Below are 25,542 nucleotides of genomic sequence, written 5' to 3' on the forward strand. Positions count from 1 at the left end.
TGATCCAACAATAAGCCACTACTAGTGATCATTCTCACACCTAATACTCTTATTGATTAACCTCAATATACCTTGAAGCTAAAAAGTTTGATCCTGTGCTCTACACCAATGGCCAGAAAACCACAGCTAAATCTGGCATGCTGTCTGTTTTTCTAAATTATTGTTTACTGTATTTGTTCCATTACCATTTATCCCCCCATACCCTCTTGCACTTCTACACCCCTCCCCCCAGATTTCTGTTGTTTTAAGTCATTCAGTTTGTGGCACTTGTTTCGGCCACCCTAGTAAACCAACACCAGCCCTGACACCCAGTGTAGTTTAATGTTCTGCCTAAGTGTGGGCATCACTGAAAAGGGAGAGGGGTACTGGGCATAAGCAGCCACCCTCAAACACTGCCTTTCCACAGTGTTCAATGTGAGGTGGAGCAGAGCCCAAAGACTAGGAAGAAGTATCTCTTTGACTAGGTAAGGAGGCAGGGCTGAGTTTGGGGTGTTCTGAGTCCCCCAAATCTATTCATATACTATAGCTTCCTTCCATCTGTCTGAGTCCCGACTTTTCCTGACCCACTGATACAAGATTGTTTCTTCTGCCTACTTCCTCCCTCCACTTGCCACCTTTCTTTTTATCTGTTATTTAAAAATAAACCCTTCCATGAAGAGATGATTTTGTTTCAGTCGCAGGACAATTCAGAGTAATCAATGTTTAGTCCTCCGCTGTGCTTTGTTCTGATTACCCACCTCCTCATCAAATAACATACAGAAGCCTGAATGGTGCTTAAAATCAGAGAATCTCTAAGGTACAAACAGCTGTATTAGTAGAACTTAGTCTGATTTCAACTAAACATTTAATTCATGTAAACCCATAATCTGATTCTTAAGAAGAAAAGAATACACGATAGGTGATTTTTCAAAATCATGTATCTGCTCTTTCTACCTACCCAGACCTTCTCTACCAGCATCCAATATGTATGTTTCTGTATTCTTCTTTTATTTTATTTTATGTTCTTTTTTATTGTTGTTCAAGTACAGTTGCCTCCATTTTCCCACCACCACTTTCCACCACACCACCCACCCCCACCTCCCACCCTCAATCCTTCCCCCACTTTGGCTTTGCCCATGGGCTCAATCCTTTATACGTGTTCCTTGACGGCCCTTCCCAAGGTTCTATGATCAGCAGGAAATAATGATGACTTATGACCATATGTATTTCTTTACTGCAGGATGATTCTGTTACTTAGTAATTTTTCAGGTAAAGTAAATTTAGCAATAAGATCAACAGAACAAAATCTCATGTCTCTCTCTCTCTCTCTCTCTCTCTCTCTCTCTCTTCTCCTTCTCTAGTAAATTACTTACCAAAAGTGCTTTTCTCTGAAACATGACTTTGGCCATCATTAAACTTCTGCTGTCATAAGCACTGACACATGACTTTTATCAGTCTTTCATTCCTCTTGTGTGGTAATGCCACTGATACAGTATTCTTTTGCTTACCTTGTTACAGGCCACTGATGTTGACCTTGGAGCAAATGTGTCTTATCGAATAAGAAGCCCGGAAGTGAAACATATCTTTGCACTACACCCATTTACAGGAGAACTCTCCCTTTTAAGGAGTTTGGACTATGAGTCGTTTCCACCCCAAGAAGCAAGCATCACTTTTCTCGTGGAGGCCTTTGATATTTATGGGACAATGCCACCTGGTATTGCGACCGTCACAGTGATAGTAAAGGTAAGGGACACAGATGACTTCTGGTTGCCTACTTCGAACTCTCTACATGTAGCTTCTGTTTTTTACACTATAACTATAGTATTTAGTGTAACAAGTTATAATAAAACAGTGGTACCAGACCCAGAACACAGATTTTTAAATGTGAAATATTTATGAAGACTTGAGAAATAACTATAGCATTTAACTATAAATGATAAATATGAAGGAAACACTAAAAGTTAATTCAAACACTGTGGTTGCCCGAGCCTGCCATTAGCTCTGTGATTTCAACCAAATCCCAATATCTCCAAACTGCACTTTAGTCCAAATTCTACAGCAGCAGAGATAATAATTTTATCCAAACCCTTCACTTAAAAAAATTAAAAATAAAATGATTCAATGATTGTGTTCTAAGCCTCAAGAATAATTTAGTTTAGTTTGATTTGGAACCCAAGATTCTAGAATGAAATAAGCTTTGGGATCACATGAAATTTCAACTATGTTATGGTTCAACCATTTCAACTTCTATAATCTTGGGGGCTTTCTTGAGCTCTGCAGGTCTGTTATCTCATTCATTAAAATCCCCTGTGCCAAATGATTGCCTGAAAGAGTGTGGCATCTTCAACCTTTTGGGTTTCCAGTGATTTTTAAGGTGCACCTTTAAGAAAACATGATAAAAAGATTCATCGGTTCTCAAAACTTTCATCTGCACACAAAACTTTCAGATTTCTCTGCCCTTTCCCAAAGGAGCACCTTTCTGATAGGGAAAGCATCACAAATGCATTTCTACTGATGAATTTTTGCCTAGTAGAAGGCCAGGTTCTGGGGATAACTTCAGTTCTTGAAAGGTGCTCTCAGTAGAGGGCTCTGTATGCAAGGTTACAAGATACACAAGGTCATAGGCAACTTTTCTACAATGCTCATTTTCATAGAGCATGGCAAAGTGTAAATAATGGGATAAAAATCGGGGGTTTTTTTAGTTTTTGTTTGATAGTTAACTGATAAATAACTAAACATGCTATTGCTTTTGATAGACAATAAAATATAGATATAAGAACATGGAAGATTATTAAAGATTTAACCAACATATAATTAACATAACTCTTTATTATATAGGTAAATGCTTTTAAAATCTTGACTGTAAGATCCTTGGGTTTGGTGTGTGTGTGTGTTTTGTTTTGTTTTAAAATAATCTTACAATCAGAGGGGAACACAGGGTTCCACTGCTTTTTCTTTACACCTGACTGAGGTTTACCTGCCAGTACCCGTCTGATGCCATTTCTTCCCCAGAGACCTGCTGCCTCCACTAAACCACCTCAGAAAGGGGAACACTAGCCCCTTCCATTCTCAGATGCCTTCACACTGTCTGGAGAGTTTCGTTAGGGTCCGAGTTCCTTCTTTCTCAGGGAGGAGCCCACAATGTCTCTGTACCTGCATCCATTTTGTGTCTCTCTATCCTAACAATTTTATTTCAGATAGTGAGAAATGTATCTATTTCAGGGAGTCAAAATTTTATTCAGAAGTAAGTTCTGACTGAGAATTAGAATGTGAAAGATCAGAATCTTTTCTCAGGTCACCTGCTTTTCTGTTTGTACTCTTCCCCCCCCCCCCAAACAATGATACTGAATGTTTTAGTAGCCTGGGGGAGGATCAAAACACAACACAAATCCCCAAGAACCTGAGGGGCTTCAATTCACATTTTAAAATACTATGTTGCCGCACTGTTGTGGTATGACAATTAGAAATTTAGAAATCTGTTTACATAAACATGTTAGGAATATGACCACATTTGTGGTTATGAAGATGTCATGATAAATGAAGAGATGAAAAAGACTAAGATGAGACTGATCTGCATAAACTAACTATAGCAAAATAACTTCTGGAGCAGGTGAAAAATATAGACCATCTTCCCTGGTCTTCTCTTGCCTACCCATCTGGTTTGGTGAAATTGAATGTTAAAAACATTTTTTTAAAAGTCCAGTTATTGACTGTTTTGGACATAAGGGAAGAAAAAATTTGCTCCTAATGACTTTCCCTCTATTCTTCCCAGATCCAAAGAGGAATGCTCACATAGTGTAGCTTTCTCTACAGGATGGATGTGGTTGATGATAGAAAGTTATAAACTTTTATAAATGTTTTTTTGAATTTTTTTTTGGCTTTGACTTCTTTTGATAGAAGAAGAATTTGTACTCAAATTGAACCCAAATATATAAACTAAAAAAGCAAGTTTGCATTAAATAAGCCTCATTCTTTATTTGGGCTCAAGCCTCTTAAAATGTATTTTGTCTGGCCTGAGCACCCATTTATTGTAATATGGGAGTATCACTCAAGGCTTCTTATCAGAATGTGGAAAGGAGTTGCTCATTGATGAGTTAATATTTTTCTTTCTTTTTCCTTTTTTAAAAATTTATTGACAGAGAGAGAGAGATTTTTGCATGTGCCCTGAGCAGGGCTCCAACCCACAACCTTGACATATAGGGGCAACGCTGTAATTGAGCTACTTGGCCAAGGCGGATGAGCTAATTTTTCTTCAAAAGCAGGGCAGTGTTGATCTGGTTTGGTTTTTCAATTGCTTTATCTTATTTAGAGAAGTCATACCATTTCATTTGTCAAATCTTCTTGGTCAATAACTTCTATATGAAGTTATTCCTGATTTATTGTACATTTAAACAACACCTTAATCAATATTTAATTGTAGGTATTTTCAATGCCACTTTTTTCAAGTATGATATAAGTATGAATATATTTACAGAACATTTTTCCAAGTGTAGATTGACACTTGCTTTCTTTTCTCCTGAACATGCAGGGTGAGATTATCGCAGAGAGCTTTAAGACCCTGCTGTGTACTATCATACTTGTTTGTTTTGAAGAGAAGTGGAATAGAGTTCTCATTTGTCCACATATATAGACCTTCCATAAGCCTACAAATTTCCTGCTATTGGTCTGTTTACTTGCAGTACTGACAAGCTGCTTTGCTGATGACATAATTGCATGGTATTTGCTAAGAGATATTTCTACTCAAAACAGTCACCACAGGGAAAGGATCTTGAAGCTTTCTCTTTGAAAATGAGAAGAAATATAATTTCTTTTAGAAACAAGAATAAAAGAAATATCAAGTGGTCTAGTCCATCAAACTCAGTTAAAATTGGAGTAATCATGGGGAAATTGGAGTAATATTTGGAAGTAAAAATATTTTCACAATAGAAAGAAAATAGAACAATACATGCCAAGAGCTTTTTTGATGTCACATTTTAAGGACCCAAAACAAAATCAATAATGATAATAAAATAATATGTTTTATTGAAAAAAATTTATAGAACATTGATAAAAACAAAGCCTGTTTCATTGTACATTTTTTGAATATCTAGAATAGTTGAATCAGTGATAGTAGAAAATTAAATCACATGAATGAATCTCTGGAAAATAAATATAAAACTCTAAAAAGTTTAAAACATAAAATTCAGAGAAAAATCTGATGTTACACACTGAGTTCTAATGTACAACAGAAAATGCACAGAAATAAAGGTCTGTTTTCTATAGTAAGTCAAAAGCTGAATACACCCAGAAAAATTGAAATATATTCATAGACAATACTTAATAAAAGGAGTGTAAAGGACTTGTTCAAGATAAAAAGGATAACTTAAGTCATTTTGCTGATTGCAATTTTAGACAGAATGCCTGCATAGGAGCAGTAAGAAGAGTGAGAGAAACACTTCCGTGAAGGAAGGAGACTGGGTGCATCCTGGTCTTGTTTGCCCCGTGTAGTGGGTACAGGTGTGGGAGTGGGCAGAACTAGGTGGAACGATCTGAAATGGAAAACTATTCATAAAAGCCAAGGTTGTTGGGATATACAATGAGCGTTGGAAGATGGTGCTAGCATTTTCATCTTTCAAAGGGGTTTCCTTCTCCAGGGAGAAAAAAATCTTTTCATGCCCATTGAATATAGAGAATAGGCTTTCCTAGCTTTTCAAGATAGGAACTCAATGTCCAGTATCAAGGTGTCATTTCCAAACCATGGAAACCCGGCAGTCACTGATGGGCCACTGGTGCTCCATGGTGACAGGGCTGGTACAGTCTTAGTTTTGACTGGGTCACAGGAGCTACAGTACGAGAGACCAGGAGATAGTCCAGGACTCACACAAATAAGAAACTCTGGACATTTCAAGATGTACAGGATATTTCCTTCCCTTCTTCTGGAAGGAGGAGAATGAATTAAAGATGATTTCAATGAACCAGCTATTGACAGTCTGTTCTATTAGAGTGATCATCATATTTTACAACTTGCAGTTGATTTTTCCCTTGGAGTTGGTTGAACTGGAGATAAACCTGTTTGGAACTTTGGTCTTCAAATGTTTCTCTCTATTCTGTTCTGCACTGTTATATTATCGTTCAGTGTATCATCTCTAATATATTAATCAGAAGGGTTAAAATGTGGACACATCAGGGGGGGCATCATGGACTGAGTCAGAGAGCTGCATGAAGTATCTGCATAATCTGCTCTTCTAGGGTTTCACAACCAAGATGTAGCATATCATCTCTGAAGAATCAAAGCAGAGGAAACGAAGAAAAATGTATATGCTCAGAGATTTTACCTTTTCACCCTTTGATTATCACATTTTCCTCTGCATGTCAAGGCAAATGAGACCTTTTGACTTGTGGCAGGCTGGCTACTGCCACTAGTCTCCAAAATTGAACTGCCTCCTAATGGGGACATCAGATGCTGATAAGCCTTGTTGATGCTAGTTACTGCTAAGCACTGCCATTATTTCCTAGTCCCACCATTGCTGTAGCTGATGTCTTTACCCTGATCAATTGGCTGCTGTATTTGGGAGGCACACTTGATATACTGGAATCTTCAATATATTTTCTATAAAACTTTAATTCATGAAAGTCATGCAATATTCCAAACAGTGTAGTTTGTGCCTTTAGTATCTCAATATCTTCAGGGTCTCTGTGGACATATTTCACAGAGCATCAGCTCGCCAGTACAGTAATGGGTGTTTCAGATACAAAGCATTTCAGTAGACAGTGGATTTGGGAAACACTGGACTACACAAAAGTAAGCAGATCTCTGCACTGTAGACCTTCACATAGGAGCTTTAATATGCTAATGCACATTGTGAAACTCAAGAAAATAAAGTGTAATTTCCCACAATTGATCAAGGGACTCTTTGTTTGTAAAGTTTCTGATAGGATAATTTTTCAAAGAATTCCATTTGGAAAAAAAAAAACATTAATAGGTTTTAGTGAAAATAACTATTTGTAGGCTTTCATAGACTGTTTTAAAAAATACAAATACAACTGCAACAGCTGTCTTTTTACAAAACAAAAGCTTTATCGATAATTATAAAAATTCTCTTCAGGGAAATACAATGTTCAGAAACTCACTAGACTGCCAAGTTAACAGTATGGTAACTAGTCGGAAAAATGTTTTAAATGTAAAATATTATTGGAAAGAGATATTCCAAAAGTTATATGTGGATTTATAAAATGAAAATCCTACTCTGTTACATAGAATTTTCTGATGACTTTGCCAGTCCCCTTTCTCCTTACCACCACAGATCCCCAGATCTGTTGGTCTAGACCACAGCTCTGTCCCTTACTGCTGAATGAGCAATCCAAACTCTCTAAGCTTCTGGGGTTTTTTATTTGTAAAATAGGAATAATAGTAATAATAATAGCTAACATATTTTAGGAAGAATAATTGAGATGATAAATTCAAGGCACCTCGCATATGCCTGATAATGCCTGACAACCGTAAAAATTAACCATACACAACACACACACATATCTGTTATGCACCTCTGAGAAAGTCTAAAACAGGGTGATATTGTTTGAATCTGCTCCCTGATTTGAGCTCAGAATATGCACTCCTTGCCCCAGTTGGCCAAAATGTCATGGCTCAGAAAAATTCCAAAAATGTACCAACTCCTTTTCCTCCACATTACCATTGTAACACAGGGAAACTAGAAGGGGACAGAATTACGTATTAAATCACTGGGTTTGTCAACGGTGCACACAGTTATCCCCCTCTGATTTAACTGCCAATTTGGGAAGACTAGTTTATGTGGCAGAATGCATGAGTGGTGTGACAGTTGCTCAGATAACAGAAACACATCCTATGTTAAATTAAGTTAATTAACCTTCCTGCAGCCCACTCTCATCATATCCGTGTGCTCCTTCTTTTATAACATTCATCACACTTGACATTTTTATTCCTTTTTTGCTTTCCACGCTGAACTGCAGCCTCAGTACCAGCAGGCATTATGCCTGTCTTGGTGGTAACCATATCCCCAGCACCAAAAGTGGCACCTAATGCCCAGAGTGGGAGCCCCATCAATATTTGTGACACGGAGAGCCACACTGCACATTTTCTATTTGTGACAAAGCATAACTTTGATTGCTCTACATAGATATTCTGTCCCCGCAAGAATTCAGAATAGCTTAAAGTTGACATAAATAAATGATTTGTATTTGAGACCCATGCAAAACAGAAAAAAAAAAAAGGTTTGTTTGTCTGGATATGGGCCCTCCTTTGACCCTATGTGCAAAACCGCAAGGAAGGGAGAAGTCAGAAAAGACAAAGAGAAAAACCAAGAGGGGAATAAAACAGCAGAAGGCAGATCGTTAAATGAGACCCAGCAAATAGAAGGTCTAATACTGGGAAACAGAACTGGTAACAGGCAACGGAGAAATCAACTCAGTAGTCTGCCAAGGAAGACTAGGCATCAGCCCCACAAGCCTTAAGGGATTTCGGAGGCCAGGGCAGCCAAACAGTTCCGTGTGGGTAGTGCTAACACTAGCCAGTATTAAGGTAGTAACAGAAGTCGTTTTTGTGTGACAATTTAAGATTGGGGCTGGCATTCTCTATACTTCCATTATTTTTAAAAAGATGATCAGAATATGACCAGTTATTTCTTTTCTATCAGGAAAAGTCTTTTATTCAGAACAGTTTTACCCATGATTTAAGAAAATGATTTTTTAAAATTGCCACCTCTTTCTCCTTATGTTTTATAAAAAACCTGCCATTAATTTCTAATCTCACCTGCAAAATTCTATTTTCTTGGTAGGCTCATAAAAAAAAGTTCCTTAAATATACTTTCTGATATGCCAAAATAGAAATCGTTTCTATGATTACTTTAGACTCTAGTTTAGAATAATAAATAAATGAAACATATTTTTTTCCCTCTTAGCTAGCTGTGCCTTTAGGTGTGGTTTTACAAGCGGCCAAATTGTGAGTTTGCTAGTACAACAATTTTTTAAAGAGCATTGTGGTGTTGTAGTTGGGAACTATGGCAACATTCAGGAGAGGCTTTAGAAACATGAAAACTAATTATTGTTCAGACCGACAAAACTATAACCACAGAAAGCAAACTATTAAGCGTCTTAGTAATAAAATGGTTAACAAGCGGACAGAAAAGGAAATGTTTCTATTTGCCAATACTACCCTCTAGTGGAGTAATGGACAACAGGAGGTGGCTTGGTTTTTGAGATTGGAGTTTATCCTTAATTTAATGCATAATAGAGTATTCATACAGAAACAGGTCATGTGTCCATTTTTCTTCAGACATCTCTGGAGCATAAATATGCCCAACTATTGATTATGCTCATGGCATTACATTTCAATAAATTTTATAATTTGATATAATGCATTATGCAAGAACTATGTGCAACTGACTATACATCTCAGCTACAATAAAAGATTGTAGCCCCAAAATGTATACAATGTACCCTAAGAAGTACTATTACAATAAGTGTATTGACTTATTCTACATCCTGTCAGTGGCAAGCAAATAAGTTAGACATACAATCTTTTAATGGTCTTTAGTTATTTAGAGCCTTAGATTTGCATCTAATCAGTTTGTGAGGCCAGGTTATGAAACGGTCACTTTGCATTCCATTCGAGGCAAGTCTAGTGAATACTTTCTCAGGAGAAATGGGACACTGTATTCAGCACTGTTAGCAGCTGTATTGACATAATTGAAAAATACCATATTTTTCCCTGAAGAATTAAATTATTCACAAAATACCTTGTAACATTAAGGTTTTCAATGTCCCCTGGGAGGCAGGAGAAGAAAATTCATACGAATATATTGAGTTTATATGACTTTGGGAATCTGTATACAGAAAATTTACAATGCTGGGCTCCTTCTTTTGTAAACTCCAGAAGTTAAGATTTAGAGGTACAATGGGATTTCTACCCTTTTAATTACAGGGTTCACTCATGAAAGTAATTGGAACTCTTGAAAAGAGCAGGAGATAGTATGCATGTAAGCGTTTTATATGCAGTATTTGCTCCGCACCCTGAAACCTCAAGATCAACATCTTATACTGCCCTCCTTATGGAGAACCTCTGCTTTCGGAGTTCATCTGCTTGTTCAGATTCTAAAGCTTATAATTTACAAAAAAACAAACAAAAAAAAACTCATCTTTTTCACGGACGAGAATATTAATATTATATGTCAAAATGGAGAAAATTTGTATTTACTTTTTACTTTTCAGTTTTGCTCATCGTTTAAGACCTCCTATTTCTTACCGGAGCCCACAGGTTTCTTCATATTCACAGTTTAGAAGTCAACTGTATGGTGACCATAAAACAAGCTCTGTTTGATTGTAAGAGATAATCATCCTGACCTCTTCGCAAAGAGGTGTTTATAGTCAGTTAATTAGTGTGTTCCCAATTTACACTGTACAAGAAACTTGCTGTACCAGAGCAAATATCAAAGATGATGTAGAATAATTTTCTTCTTTTGTTTTTAATAACGAATGAGAAACAGATGACCTGGAGAGTAAGGTAATTAACAGATGAAGCTTTGGGCTCAAATATGTTTGATCCAAATTACCCAAAACAATGCAAGGAGTAATGATTATGTTAGAGTGAATACGTTTAAGAAATTTAAATCAACCAAGGTTGTAAGTGTTGTTTTTTGAGAAAAAATAATATGCAATTCTCTATAAAAGATAAAATGCTCGAGTGAAAAAAAATGATCTTGTTCTCAGGGGACCAGACATGTCAGTTTAACTAATTTACTTTAGGCAAGCTAACCTATTGGTAGGATCGGTGTCTTTACCTGCTACAAAGCATTAACGTGAAATGATGGTGGGGCATCTTTTCCTGAGACACCATATAACCCCAGTAACTAGCACTGGGCCATAAAAATGGGAGGAACTTGGTAAATATTTATGTAATGAGTGACACTATATAAATTAAAAGCATACTTATATCACTAAATTGTGAAAGTAAAAAAGGATGCATATAAATACTTTGAAAAAATTTTAAGTAAATGATTGTTTTCTGTGTATGAAAACATTTATCTAATCCTATTTGTCACTGTCATAGAGCACTATAAGGAAAATATTCTTTAACCGTTTCACAGATGTAAAAGTGTAAGATGGCATCAAAGGATATTTCACACTTCACATTTGAAATGTTTTAATCATCCCATTATGCTAAGAATATAAAGACTTTGAAGTTACAACAGAAACATTAGAAAGCTTTTGGAAAAAGTAACAACAAAACAATCATAAAAACTCCATCTTCTCCATGTATCTCATTGAATGGCATTTTTTTTTGTAAAATTTGTTCCTACTTGTTTCCAAATTTCAATTGTACATCATTCCAATAAGAGTATCTTTAGAGAAAATTTCAAGCACTACTCCAGTGTCTAAAGATGCATTTTGGGTGGTGGCAGGATTTGGGGTGATGGAATGTTTACTCCAGTGGGATGGCCTTTGGTTGACAGCATGCACATCAAGAGCATATAGGGCCTCTGACACTGTGCTCCCAGTGCCATTCGGGAGTACAAGTAATGGAATCCAGAGGATGAGGATGCAGGGCTGACAGTGGCAAACGGGTTGCATGATAGGAAGAGATGGAGCCAGTCGAGTAACCAGACACCTAACCCAGTTTTAACTCAAGCACTAAACTCTTAATTGTGTTTTACAGGATATGAATGATTATCCTCCAGTGTTCAGTAAACGTGTCTACAAAGGGATCGTGGCTCCAGATGCTGTCAAGGGTACACCAATCACAACCGTTCATGCTGAAGATGCAGACCCTCCTGTAAGTGGAAGACACTGACTAATACTCTGAACTGTAGGAGAAACACCTTTCACACTCGTAATCGAGTGACCCAGGTCCCAAGGCAGCACACGTGGCCTTGTGTTTCCCTCTGCTCACTCACACAGTTCTGTATTCCCGCCCGTTGCGACCACAGGTACAGCACTCATTTCACGTGGTTATTATTGAACTTAGACAATTAGGGATGCGCTTTTTGTTTCACTGCAATTACAATTTTACTATGTACCAGTTTGTCAAGTACTAATGACAAATATATATAAAAAGAATTGTCTATATTTGGAACCAGTATCATTTGTGTTCTTTATTTAGAATAACGTAAGCTTAGTTTAGCCAGGATAGGTTTTATCTTACATATTTGTCATTTTATTCCTACGTGGCTATTTTGTTATCAAACTCTAAATCAACATGCCATAACACTTATATTGAACGTGATAAACTAAAATCTTAGTATTGCTTTTAGAACATATTTAATAAATAATTTTCTTATCTAGGATATTACCTCTTTGAGATATCCATATTGCCTTTCATGATTGAGAGGTTTTAATTAAAACATTATTACAGCAGAAGCAAGTCAAATTTTTCTTAATGTTATTATCTTAATGTATTAAAATAGCATATAGAAGTAATAGTATCTATATAAAACTGCTTCCTATAAATAACTCGAGTGCTTTATAAATATTAATTATATATCCCCATAATAACCAATTTATGGCGATTTATTTATTTATTTTTTACTTGAAGTGAGCTCACACTATAAGTTAGTGGCTAACATATTATAAAAAATTAATGATATTAAATAAACTATGTTAGAAAAGTGAGAAAATAGAAAATAAACTGAATTTTATAAGTTATTTAAAAGTTCTTCATATTAGTAACATAAGTAATATTAATATAATGCTATTTACTTAATAAAAGGTGAATAGTATTATAACAATTTTCAGCTTCAATTGTGATAAGGCACATAAAGTTTTTTTGGGATGACAATGTCTTGAAAATAATCATGTTAAGGTGAAAGCAGTGACCTTTCACTCAGAATCTCCTTTCTTTGAATGTGTAAAATATCTCTGGGCCCTGGCTGGTGTGGCTCAGTGGATTGAGCGCTGGCCTGCAAACCAAAGGGTCATCAGTCTGATTCCCAGTCAGGGCACATGCCTGTGTTGTGGGCCAGGTCCCCAGTAGGGGTGCATGAGAGACAACCACACATTGATATTTCTCTCCCTCTCCTTCTCCCTCCCTTCTCCTCTTTCTAAAAATGAATAAAATAAAATAAAATAAAATAAAATAAAATAAAATAAAATAAAATAAAACAAAATCTTTGAAACATTTATTGCATCTTGGGAAATATGATAGACAAAATTTAATAGTCTTGAACACACCAATGGAGGTGGTGAATGTGAACCATCAGAGATTAAAAAAATACTTTGAAATTAGGAATATACATTGTGTTCTATTCAAGACATGCTTTGAACATTAATTCCATAGTGGTCATTGTACAAACCACTTTTCGCTCTCCAGAAACTGATTCTAAACTTGCAGGGTAAAAACTAGTTTCTATATAGTTTCTACATGCGATCCTTTACCACACTGTACCACACCACACTGTACCACGGTATACTAAATGAACGTAAGCAAACACAGCATCTAGCATACTCAGATTTCAGAGAACTTTTTATTAGTGTAGAATTTAAGATAATATTAAATGGCATCAATGATGAAAGACTAAAAGTATGCCTGCTGGCCACCAGTGTGGGACAGACCTCAAAGTGTTAGCATGGGTGGCAACATCCTGACTTCACCTTTGGCACCTGTGACCTTGTCATCTGGTTTGACATTCAGATCCCTCTAACAGTGTGAGAGAAGTTGGCCTCGTCCATTGCCTATTCTAAAAAGCTATATTACTTATTTAGAGAGAAGACCTTGTTATTACACCCTGCCTCCCTTTTATGGAAATTTACCAGACTCAAATCCCATACTTCTTTGGAAGAAGTTCTTAGGTTTGCTTTCCCAATAGTTTTTAAATGTATCATCTAATAGTGGCTTTTAAATAGATAAAAGGTGGATGCCAGGCACTCAGTTGAAACACTGAGCATACCTTATTTCAGTTAGTGAATATGTATATTATCAGACTCAATTTTTTAAAGATTTTTTTTCAATTATTCTTAGAGACAGGGGAAGGAAAGGAGAAAGAGAGGGAGAAAAACATCAATGTGTGGTTGCCTCTCGCTTCCCCCACTGGGGACCTGGCCCACAATTCAGGCATGTGCCCTGAGTTGGAATGGAATGGGCGACCCTTTGGTTCACAGGCCAGCACTCAATCCACTGAGCCACACCAGCCAGAGCCAGACTCAATTTTAAACCTCTAAACGTTAGTAATCTTTTGGTATAACTGATATTTAGCATTAAGTTCCCCAATTATTGCTGCAAATTGGGTCCCTTAAATGAATTATCTTTATCCAATTTGGCTACACCTACACCAATTTGAAATGAAAGCTCAATTCCATGAAAAATTTCAGAAAAAAAAAACATTACATTACACAATCTTCAAAATTATGATTGATTTTTACTTTTCTTATTTTACACTGGTGCCATAAACACATTAAGTTTGTTGGACGAGCTTGCCAAGTGTTTTCTACTCCATTCCTATTATAAGCATTTATCAATTACAAGAAGATAGTTTCAATTCCATAGGGACCTTTCAGGACCCTATGTCAGTTCCCCTACAAGGGGCTATAAGTATCTATGGTGACACTATGTTAACCTGCTGGCCTCTTTCCAAACTAGCAAGTAATGTCCCTAAAGGCAGGAGTCAAACCTCATTCCAGGTTGTATTGCCACATCTCACTCCGTGCTTGGTACTTAGTAGTCTGTTAGAAAACATTTGCTGATTAATTGAATAAATGAATAAATGAGCAGTTATTTCTATGCTCTTCAGAATTGCCCAATTGCCAGTTCTTCGGAAATTTAGTTCTCGTGACCCTGAGAAAATGTCTCAGTCTGTAAGCCTATTTGGTCATTTGAGAGCCGTGAGGATTAAGTGGGGTGATGCATGCATCATGCTCAGCACAGCTTCTATAGCCTCCTATATGTATGGGTACAATGCAGCAAAAATAATTTCACTTCTAGAGGTTGGCCATGTCTTTTTATTTCAAGGCATGTCTTTTTTTTTTCTTTTGAATGAAGTGAGAACCACCCATTTTAAACTACAAAATAGCAACAACGAAATCTTTTGAAGTATCAGATAGAGAAACTGGGGAAGGTCTTAAAGCCAGAGAGTGCATTGTTGCTGAATATAAATTAAGAATTATAAAATGAGTGTTGAGCAGAAGTGCTCTAGGGGGAGAAAAAAATTCTTCGAGGAATATATATATATATATATATATATATTTTCCCACTGAATTAAAGCCATTAAGACTTTTATTTTCTGGGTTGCTTTTGTGGCAGCATTCACATTATGTGGTTCACTGGAGATGTGAATAGTGAATGACTAATTATTTTGGATATTAAATATTGCTAACATTTTTCTCCTTCTCACCAGAGACATCTCACTCCAAACTTTCACAAAACACAAAACTGCAAGTGTAATTTCCATTTGCATATATTTATTCTTTCTGAAGCTACAGGTCAAACCCCATGATACCAAAGTTTTTGTGGGCCATGTGAATGTCTGACAGAGTACTGTCCTTTGTGAGAACGTGGACACGGAAAAGCTGGAATAAATAAATTAAAATTACATTATGCTCATTTTCAAGGAAGTATGAGGGGCCCACAAAGGATTACCTTTTCATTTTTTGTATCATTGTTTTCATTTCATAAATGTTAGGAATTATTCTTTAAAGTAAAGCAGTAATTGAGATATGTTTAATATTAACAATTTAGACAAAGTTTTTTATTTGCATATATTGGTATAAGAATTATTTAGACATTGAAGACTTCTTTGTTCAGGACTTGATATTGACTTATGAAATAAACTTCTCCCATAAAAAATGATCTTGTAAGTTCTCAATAGTAATTGGCTTAAAAATCAGTAAATATTCTCACTATGCTTTTTTTGAGTATTTGTATAAAAGGACCATTCCAAGCATGAGGTATTTTTTTTCCTTCTAGAGATTTTGAGAACTATAGTAGTCATTCAGAGTTCAGACAAGCTATCTGAGGAATTGTATTTAAAGTGTTTTCACAGGTGGCTTTTATACCACTCTCAACCATTTAAGGGCACTTTTGTTGATCTCTAGAGAGTAAAAACAATGGTCGGTTTTTGTTTTCTTCTGTGATGCATACCTTGTGTTTTATTAAAACATAATGCCATCACCAAATAACACCACATAATTATGATCTTCTCAAAATGCTTAATCTTTCAAGTAGTTATTCTGTGGCAGTCTATGAGCAGAGACATGACCGTAACACGAGACCAACAGTGAATTGTCTTTATCCATGATTTACTCCCTGCTTTGTATGCAGTAGCTAAAACTTTACAGAGCCCGGCTGGTGTAGCTCAGTGGATTGAGTGTAGGCTGTGAACCAAAAGGTCACTGGTTTGATTCCCAGTCAAGGCATGTGCCTGCGTTGTGGGCCAGGTCCTCAATGGGGGCCACATGAGGGTCAACCACACATTGATATTTCTTTCCCTCTCTTTCTCCCTCCCTTCCCCTCTCTCTAAAAATAAATAAATAAATAATCTTTAAAAAAAGTTTATAAAAAAAAACTATACAGAACTAAGAATAAGCTTGCATTTTTAAATCCAGATAATATAAGCTGTACTTTATCATTTCCACATGGTATCTCTATAGTTCTATTTTTCTTCACTCACCACATACTGACTCGTATTGTTATGCTATATTGATTTAGGTTATTGCCAGCAGTGTTGCAAAAACTCTGGTTTTAAAGATCAGTGCCTACAAACCATACTTCCTGATCCAGGGGAATGTACTCAGCTCAGTGAGGTTTTTTTTCTCTCTCACATCAAAGCTGTTAAGGAAATAATCAAGAACTATTTTCATGATGTATGTCAGCTTGTGAAAATTGAGGAGATATAACCCCAGCTTCAGTCCCTTTGGTCTCAAATATTTAATTTGAAAGCACACCATGAAACCATTGGGACTTGATCTTTAAAATTACAATGGGTTATAATTAGATTTGAAAGTGTAAATGAGTCCAAAAGGGAAGGTTTTATGAGAAAGTTTGTACATGACTAATGTCAAGAAAAGATTTTGTAAGTATTTTAAGAATCTGTGTTACTTTCTTTCCTTTCTGTAGCTTATAGCTTTCTTTCAAGAACAATTACATTGCTAACATTACTTTAAATCAATATTAGATTTAACTGTTTGTGATGTGAATGTTGCTCTTCTAATTAAGAAACCACCATTCTTATCAGGGCTAAAATAATGGCTAATGGCTTAAACAATGTCCTTTGCTTTGAATTTCTTACCAGAGAAAATGGGAACAGAGCCTTTGAAAGAGTAGCTTGGCTTCCCATGAGTTGATTCTTGGCCTTAACACCCTCAAAGCCAGGCCATGGTAACTCTTGCTTGTATTGTCATCCACTTTACACTCATTCCATTTCCTTAAAGGATAGCTTTACTCAGGTGGTGGACTTCAACCAAACATGGGCCTGGCACAATATTGACACTTCAGAATACTCACTGAATGAGTAAATCAATCAGAAAGCACTTATTGTGGACTTAACAAAGGATATGACAGGAGAGAAACAGATAAAGCCAGGATGTTGTGATTGAAAGGTGCCAAGAAATGAGTGTGTCCTGGTGTGGTCTGAGCCCGCGCTTGACAGGAATTAAATTTTTCAAAATGTAGGGGATTCATTTCAGTGCAGGTAGAAGAGACTGGCATAGGAAACATATCCAAAAATTGCAGAGTCAAAACATTCATCATACGTTCATGAATTTGTATAACATGATTTAAACTATGCCCAATTCAATAAATGTTAGCTATTGAAAAGAATACACTAAAGTTGTTTCAACCACTCACTTGGGGACAGGAAATATGGCAGATATGGTTTTATGAACCACACTTTATTATCTGGAAAATAGGAGCTCACTAATGACTCACAAACAGGGCAGAGGCAAAATCAAAGCTATATATTAGAACAATTAATTTCCTGTGATACACAGTCCTCATCGGATTAGATAGTAAATGAAAGCAGGAGGTGAGTTAGCAGCTATTGCCTTCATTTAAGTATGAAAATGATAAGGTGGAAATGGAAAAGGGGGAAATGGAAGAATTAATGGCGACTGGGCCAGAGGCTGAAGATCACAGGCAGAATAAAAGTACAGTCAGAAGTGTTTCAAGAGATTCTAGCTGGAGTGAAAAGATGTTTGTAATTTTTGTTGATGGAAATATGATAGATAAAAAAGAAAGCTATTTTAAGGAGAAAATGAGATTAAATTAGAACAAATTCAATTAAAAATGATTTCAAAACATCTAAGTGCAATCATTCACAGAATGATAGAAATTGTCCAGTTCCCTTCCCTGAACACGGAGGCTGAGAGAACAAGGCCATAACATAGCTAGTGAAGGAGTAATATTCTCCAGATCTATCCAGGAACCACAGCACCAGGGCTGGCAGGAGACTGTCTCTTGCCCAGAGTTATAGGTTCATCAAACTAAGGAATATATAGCACTTTATGAGGCCGGAGGCAGATGGCAGGTTGGGGCCAAAATTCCTTTGCATAGGTCAACACCACCATGAGGAAGACCTGAGGAGATCCGGCCAATCTGTACCAAACAGGGTGGTGAGGAAGGAGTTGGGACTCCAAACCATCACTATGACAATTTTGTCTTCAGTTCATCTCTTCTCAAGTGAACCAGAGCTGAATGTTCTGTATCTGTGTTTCTGTAAGACCAGACTACTATCTACTATAGCTAAATGCTATACAGCTTGTCTGGCTCCATACCTGTCTTTACCACCTAGCATAATAACATACAGCCTTCTACCCCCATTCTCTCCCCCACTCCAAGCCATCTTTACCACTGAGTCAAGTAATCTCAAAGCATTCAGGAAAACTTTGGTGTCAGGAGTATCATCAGTTGCATTACAGACTGTCTATCACATCAGATTCCCATATAGCTGTGATCATTGTTAAGTTGAAGTATCCTGCTAATTTCCAGCACAGCAGGATTTCCTGAACATATAGCAACAAGATTAAAATGTAAGTACCTTGCACTCAGTAAAAATATTAAGAAAAATAAAATAATACCATCACATAAAGTTAAAAAAACCAAAAAGCAAAAATGCTCACAGCAGAATCAGAGTTGACTACCCAAATGTTCAGAGTAAACCATACCAAAATATCACCAGTTCATTATGAAAATATTTACATTTTTATGCATGGGCCTTTGAGGCAGCTGGGTGGCTGGCCTTGGTTTCAGGTGAGGGTTGAATTCATGTCCATTCCACATGCCTCCTTCCTCAGGAATCCATGACTGAGCAGGCCTGCTCTTCACACAGTGAAGGACAGGATCACATGCAAAACTTCTGCTTGTGGGTCACAGTTCCTCACATTGACCAAAGCAAGTCACATGGCCAAGCCCAAAGTCATTGGGGCAGATGGATATTCGCTAAACGAAGTGCATTGTACTACAACAGTCTAGTTGAAAGTACTCTTTAAATATGTTAAAACACTTGCCTTTGATGGCAGAAGGAGGACATTATATTAAGCAGGAATGAGATGTGAGGATAAATTGGCATAAGCAAATAAGATGCAAATAAGCCTTCTCTGGCCAGGTAGTTCAGGTAGATAGTGTCATCCCAATATACCAAGGCTGCAGGTTCAATCTCAGGTGAGAGCACATACAAAGCTATCAATTAATGTATCAAAAGGGGAACAACAAATCGATATTTCTCTGTCTCTCCCTCCCCCTTCCTTTCTCTCTCTAAAATCAATAAATAAAATTTAAAAAGGAAGTAAATATACCTGGCAGATCCATTGATGAAAATGTCCCATAAACTATGGATAACATTTAACTTACATCTCTGTACCTGTGGTCCAAACAAAACAAGAATCCCCCAATATTTATTTATTATATCAATCCAGTATTACTTAAAGTCACTGCATTAATTGTCAAGGATTAAATTTTCATGTTTCCAGGCCTTAGAATTTCAAACATTAAGAGATAGAAATTAATAAAAAATCAATCAAGTAAATAAAGATGACAAAGTGTGAAAAGCTCTAAGAAGTAATCTTTTAGGGTGCACTCAAACCAGACAAGGAGGAGGCTGACTTTGTAAGGCAAATCAAGGATGGTTCCAGAGGAAGGATTCAGAGCTGAGGTCTAAAAGATACATAGATGTTTCCAAGGCAAAGTGGTGTGGCAGAAGAATTAGGCTCTAAATTAGGAGGAAGAAAAATAAGTTTCAAAAACCAAAGTAAGTGATTTTGTGAGGAGGCTGGAGAGGTAAACCCGAGCCAGGTGGTGCTGAGCCTGGAGGCCATAAAGACAGTGTCAGGAGGTTTTGTTTCATCCTGAGAAAAATGGGAGGATTTTAAGAGAAAAGACAGGGCCACTAATTACTAGCTCTAGTTCAAGTTCATCTCTATATTTAAATTCCCTTGGTTCTGTAAGTTGATTTTTGTGAAGGAAGTTAAATGTGTGCCCACTGTTACCTTATAAATTTTAAAAATGTATCTAAATGAAGAAAATTTAAAAGAAGTATGTTGTTATTTGGTATTTTATGTTTACCTTTGAAAGCAATTCCCAAAAGAGTTTGTGGTAAATAACTCTTGAGGCAATTATTTCTCATGATCTTTAGTAACCATGTTAATATATTATCTGTAGGAACTGAATTATACTGTGCAGACATTATATTAAGTCAGTGATATATGGCATAAGGAACTTGCCTATGAGCGTATCAACTCACTGTGCAAAACATACTAGTCACTTCAAGTGTTCAAAAGCAGGGAGGGGCAAAAACAGAAAGAAAACACACAGTGTTCTCAGAGGTCCCCTGGAGAATTTGACCTGCCTTTTTCCTAGTTTCTTTTAAAGATACCTTAGCATCCAGTTAAATACACTAAAAAAATTACTAAGTCATTATGAGTGCAAAAAATAAAAAATTAAACTACTTTATAGTACTCCCTGATGCTAAATCATATTTGGGAGATTTTGTAAATTACACTGTTACAAAATAAATCAGATTACTTGCTTTCAGAGACATTAAGAGAAAGGATTTTGGAAGCCATGTCAGAGAGAAACAAATCTTTGTGCACTTGAAAACAAATTACTTAATGTTTCTGTATAATGATAATAATAGGCTTAGTGTTTCCTGACATAATGTGATTGCCAATGTTACGATGAAAATTATGTGGGTCTGAGTAATTTCTTGGTAATTATGTATTTAAGAAAAATGACTAAATCAAAATACCCTCTGATATTAGGCATTTATTATTTTGATCCGTTATAGACTCATTGAAATTCCCTATGTTTGCAGGTTTAGAACATCTTTCATACAGACCTGCAATTACCTTCTGTAGTAATTCATTATTCTCACCGTCATTAAGTCAAAACGTATTGTGTTCGGCAGTCACTGTAAGAATGAAAATCAAAAGCAGAAAAGTACTGAGTAATAAAGAAAATAACTTAAATCTCAAGATTACATTGTCTCCATACAAATTTACATTCATTCAGCTATGTTAATTATGCCCGCATTGTTGTTGCATAGAAACATATTACTCTTGATAAGGACCACCATGACAGGGCTTCTTGTCTCTCATGGTGCCATCGTCCAGAAAGATTGCCAAGCTCGGAGTACCAGCGCATCACCATATTCCTATGTATGTATGAAATACGAGACTATTCCAGTAGCATTGTCTTATGCTAATATTTATAGAGTTTTACACATGTCAGATTTAGTAGGTAAAAGGACATCACAAGTTGAAATCATGCTTTCACATTTTGGAAGCAGCATAATATTTAAATAAGTCACATACTATTCCAAATTGTATTTGGAAAGAAGCCTAATATATGAACAAACAAATTAATTAGTTCATTTAGTAGATGTCATAAATCATGTCCTTCCTTGGGGCTATTAAATTCGGCAAACATCCTCAGAGTCCCATGTAGCCGTTGACTAATGTCACTAGCATTGTTTGTGTTTAACTAGGAAACAGATATTGTACACATAGTCCTTTCAGTTACATAAAGTAGTTACTTAACTTCTTTAAACCTTATTTCCATATAAGAATAATAAGCCCATTTCACTGGATTGCTGCTTGCACTCCATGAAACATGAAAACAGTGAAATGTCAGGCACACAGACGCCAGTTAATATTTCCTCCTCCTCATTCTTGCTTTCGGGATGATGGCAAAGAAACCTAGCTTTGCCTCTGGTGTGAGTCAGTGCTTGTACCCGCATCATTTGTGAACTGTACAGTATAAATGGCTGGACTCAGGAAATAATTCTGGTGTCATCTATGACACTGTAAAATTTGAAAATAGAGTTTTTATAGAACCGCCATGCTAATAGGATTTTTTCAATCTCCCCAAATGAGTACAAGTGTGAACAAAAGTAGATTTAAAGTTGTTCCTATGGAAAATAATATAATAATCAATAATAATGCAAGTATAAACTCTGTGTTTCACGTACTCACCGCTATAAACCTACTTTTGCCCATTTATGTATGTACATATGTTATAAAGTTCTTACAAAAATTTTGTGGGATATTTTTTAAATAAACATTTCAGTTTATGTCACTTAATCACGATACATATCTACTTTTATCCCCTTGACTTTAAGACAAAATTTCTAAAATCTTGACATATAAATTAAATTCTAGTTTGTCATTCTAATACTCAAATGACAACATATTGACTTCCACATGTAACATGATCATGACAATATCTACAAATAAAAATATTTTAAGGCACATTACATTTTCTTATGTGAGTATATACATAGAGGGTGTAAGGTCCACTTGACTGTAAACCTGAACTCTTGTGCTCCAGACTTAGCACCTTCATTTAGTTCTCCTGTATAGCTTTATCAGAAAGGTTAGATAATTGTGTTTTTCTGTGACCTACTGTCTTCCCCATCTGACCAAATATGAGGCCCATAAATACAGAAGCATATCTTTCTCAGTATGGACTATCATCTCAAGAGACAAATATGAATAGCTGTGAATGTGTACTTATGATAGGTGGGTTTTAAATTGAAAACTTGCCAATAACTTAACCACATTCTGAGTTAAATAAATGTTTAGAGGTCTGCTAAACCATATAGAAAATTATCTATGTAGGTATGATTTTTGCAGTCACCAAAAATATGACTGAAAAATCTCAGTCTTGTTCAACAATAGGGCAAGCTACTGTATAACTCAGATTTAGTATGAGGGGGAACCCAAAAGAAACGAATTGATTTATAAAAAAATTCTATATTTATTCTTACATATTTAAACTTAAGTCATCTTCAAAGTACTCTTCATTTAATGCAATACACCTATGAGGATATTTTTCCACTGCACAAAACAGTTTTTAAACTCATCAATTTTCATGGCTTTCAGGGTTTCTGCTGTTTCTTTGTTTCAACTCTTCCACATCAGCCTAAACATTTCCCTTTGCTGACTTTTTTCGTCTGCGTAAAGGAAAAAAAAAGTAGCTCAGGGTGAGACTGGTGAACAGGAAGAGTGGGGCATAGCAGTCATGCTGTGTTTGGTCAAAAATTGTTGAACACTCAGTGCAGTGTGGGCAGATGGGCAAACATGTTGAAAGAGTCTTCAAAAAAATTCACTGAAGGTGAATTCAGCCTCTTACAACATCACCAGCTGGTACTCTGACACAGATGGGCTCCTAGAACTCTCACCTAGCAGAGGAATCCTGTATTACAAGGGGTTTGCCCTCTGGGAGATAATTCATTTTATTTTTCAGCCCCACCTCATATACTGTGCAGTGTAGTTAGTACAAGAACACATCATCTATAGCCTATAACTGTAGATCATATGAGGATTCATTCATTTAAAAAAATCTATTATAAATGATGGTTAACATCAGGATGTGTTAACTGTAATAAGAAGTAGCATGGAATATAAACTGAGAAATAGGGAAGAGATAGTGCTTTCCATTAGCCAATCCAGAAAAAAAAAAAAAAAAGGAAAAACTTTCATTATGCTAGATGGCTTTATTTCTTCACTACTGTAGTCAACAATCTTTTTGAAGGAATACTTAGTCTCCTCCAATCTTCTACTTTGGGGGATCAATGTGTTTGTAGGTTCTATTATCACCTCTTGTGAAGCCTTTTCCCCAAAACAAAACTCATTGACATTGTTTTTACTTCCTTTCTGATCACAAAAAAATGTACATGTGGCTACTGCAAACAGGAGCATGAGTTAAATATATTTTCAACTATAAGGGACAAAATCACAGCCATTCCCACTATATCAGTATATGTAATGGCCCCTAGACTTGTGCATCCTGGCAGCTCAGGATACACATATAATAAACATTGTTGATATAATACTTAACTTTATTGACTTTAGTTAAATATTGGCAAGTCAAAAATTCACCTGTCATAACAGCTCAGCATCAATGAAAGAGATAGGCTGCAAACCCATAAGCAAATGAACACATAACATATTTGGATAAGGGTACATACTGTAAAGAAAAGACAATAAAGTTTGACTGAGAAGAGTGTATAGGTGGGTATATAGAGAAGTGTCATTTGAGACCTGAATATTATAAGGAACAAGCCACGCGTGAGTGTTGCAGGCTGAGTGAACGACAAATGGGAAAGTTCCGAGGTTGATGCGAGCTTGCTGTTTTATAAAGCCATTGTGGCTGAATTATTGTTAATGAAAATCAAGAAGGAAGATAAGATGAACTCTATCTCCCCCACTTGGCAGTGAGTTTGTTCACTTTTGTATTACTCTTAGGACTCAGTAGTGGCTTCAGTAAATGTGCTGAATGAATGAATAAATGAAGGAATCCCTATTAATCCTGGTACTATAAAATATATGAGCAAGGTGGGAAGTGTTAGGTAATAAATAACTTATAAAATTTCCAATTGTTAATATTTTGCACAATATTTTAATTCTTTTTGAAAATATTCCCTACATGAAATAAACGTATTATGATTTACTTCTATAATATTATTCTTTTGACTGTGTTAAGTATGTTTTGTCTAATGCCAAACAAAAAGCCCTTTGGGATATGTTCTAAATTGCCGTGAATTTTAACTGTCCCAACTGATGACAACTGCAGGATTTCAGCACCCCTTGAATGATTAAGCTTCTAGTAATAGCCTGGCTCTATTTTGAATATTTTGTTTAAGAAAATAGATTCTCTTGAAAGAGTGCATTACTTATTTGAAAATTCAGGGGAAATATCAAAGGATGCTTTGGTGAACGGAAGTTGACATTGAGAAGGACTGCTGGACCAGCACCTCATTAGTCTTTTAAAACCGTGGTTATCTGAAATAACACTTGTTCCAATAAATGAGGTTGGCTGAATATATAAGAAATAGCTGTCAAGGATGTTACAAAAAAGCTGTTGTGCTATGCTTCTCACAAGTCCTTTCAAATTTTCCATAAAATTTTCAAGAAGTGACTCCTTGTACTCACCCTTCAAAAGACTCCAAGAGGCATAATAGGACACTCCATCTTTACCAACCACTGCCTGCTAAAGAGAATCTGCAGGTAATGTCGTCACTATCCTATTAAATTGACGTTCATAATGATAAATTATTTTCCTTTTTTTTCTTTGATACTGCCTCTTGATGGTGGCTAGATATATAGGGTAAAATTCAAAAACTGTTTAAT

General features: G+C 36.1%; 1 protein-coding gene across 1 annotated transcript in view; it reads left to right on the forward strand.

Annotated features, from left to right (window-relative positions):
- Window positions 1–25,542, forward strand: part of PCDH15 (protocadherin related 15) — an 870,634-nt gene that overhangs the window by 685,639 nt on the left and 159,453 nt on the right. Inside the window, exons 23-24 of the mRNA XM_053923048.1 lie at window positions 1,498–1,722; window positions 11,648–11,764. Of these exons, the coding sequence (XP_053779023.1) occupies window positions 1,498–1,722; window positions 11,648–11,764 (342 nt within the window). The remainder of the gene's footprint in view (window positions 1–1,497; window positions 1,723–11,647; window positions 11,765–25,542) is intronic.

This window comes from Desmodus rotundus, chromosome 4 (assembly GCF_022682495.2).
Source record: "Desmodus rotundus isolate HL8 chromosome 4, HLdesRot8A.1, whole genome shotgun sequence".
Classification (NCBI taxonomy): domain Eukaryota; kingdom Metazoa; phylum Chordata; class Mammalia; order Chiroptera; family Phyllostomidae; genus Desmodus; species Desmodus rotundus.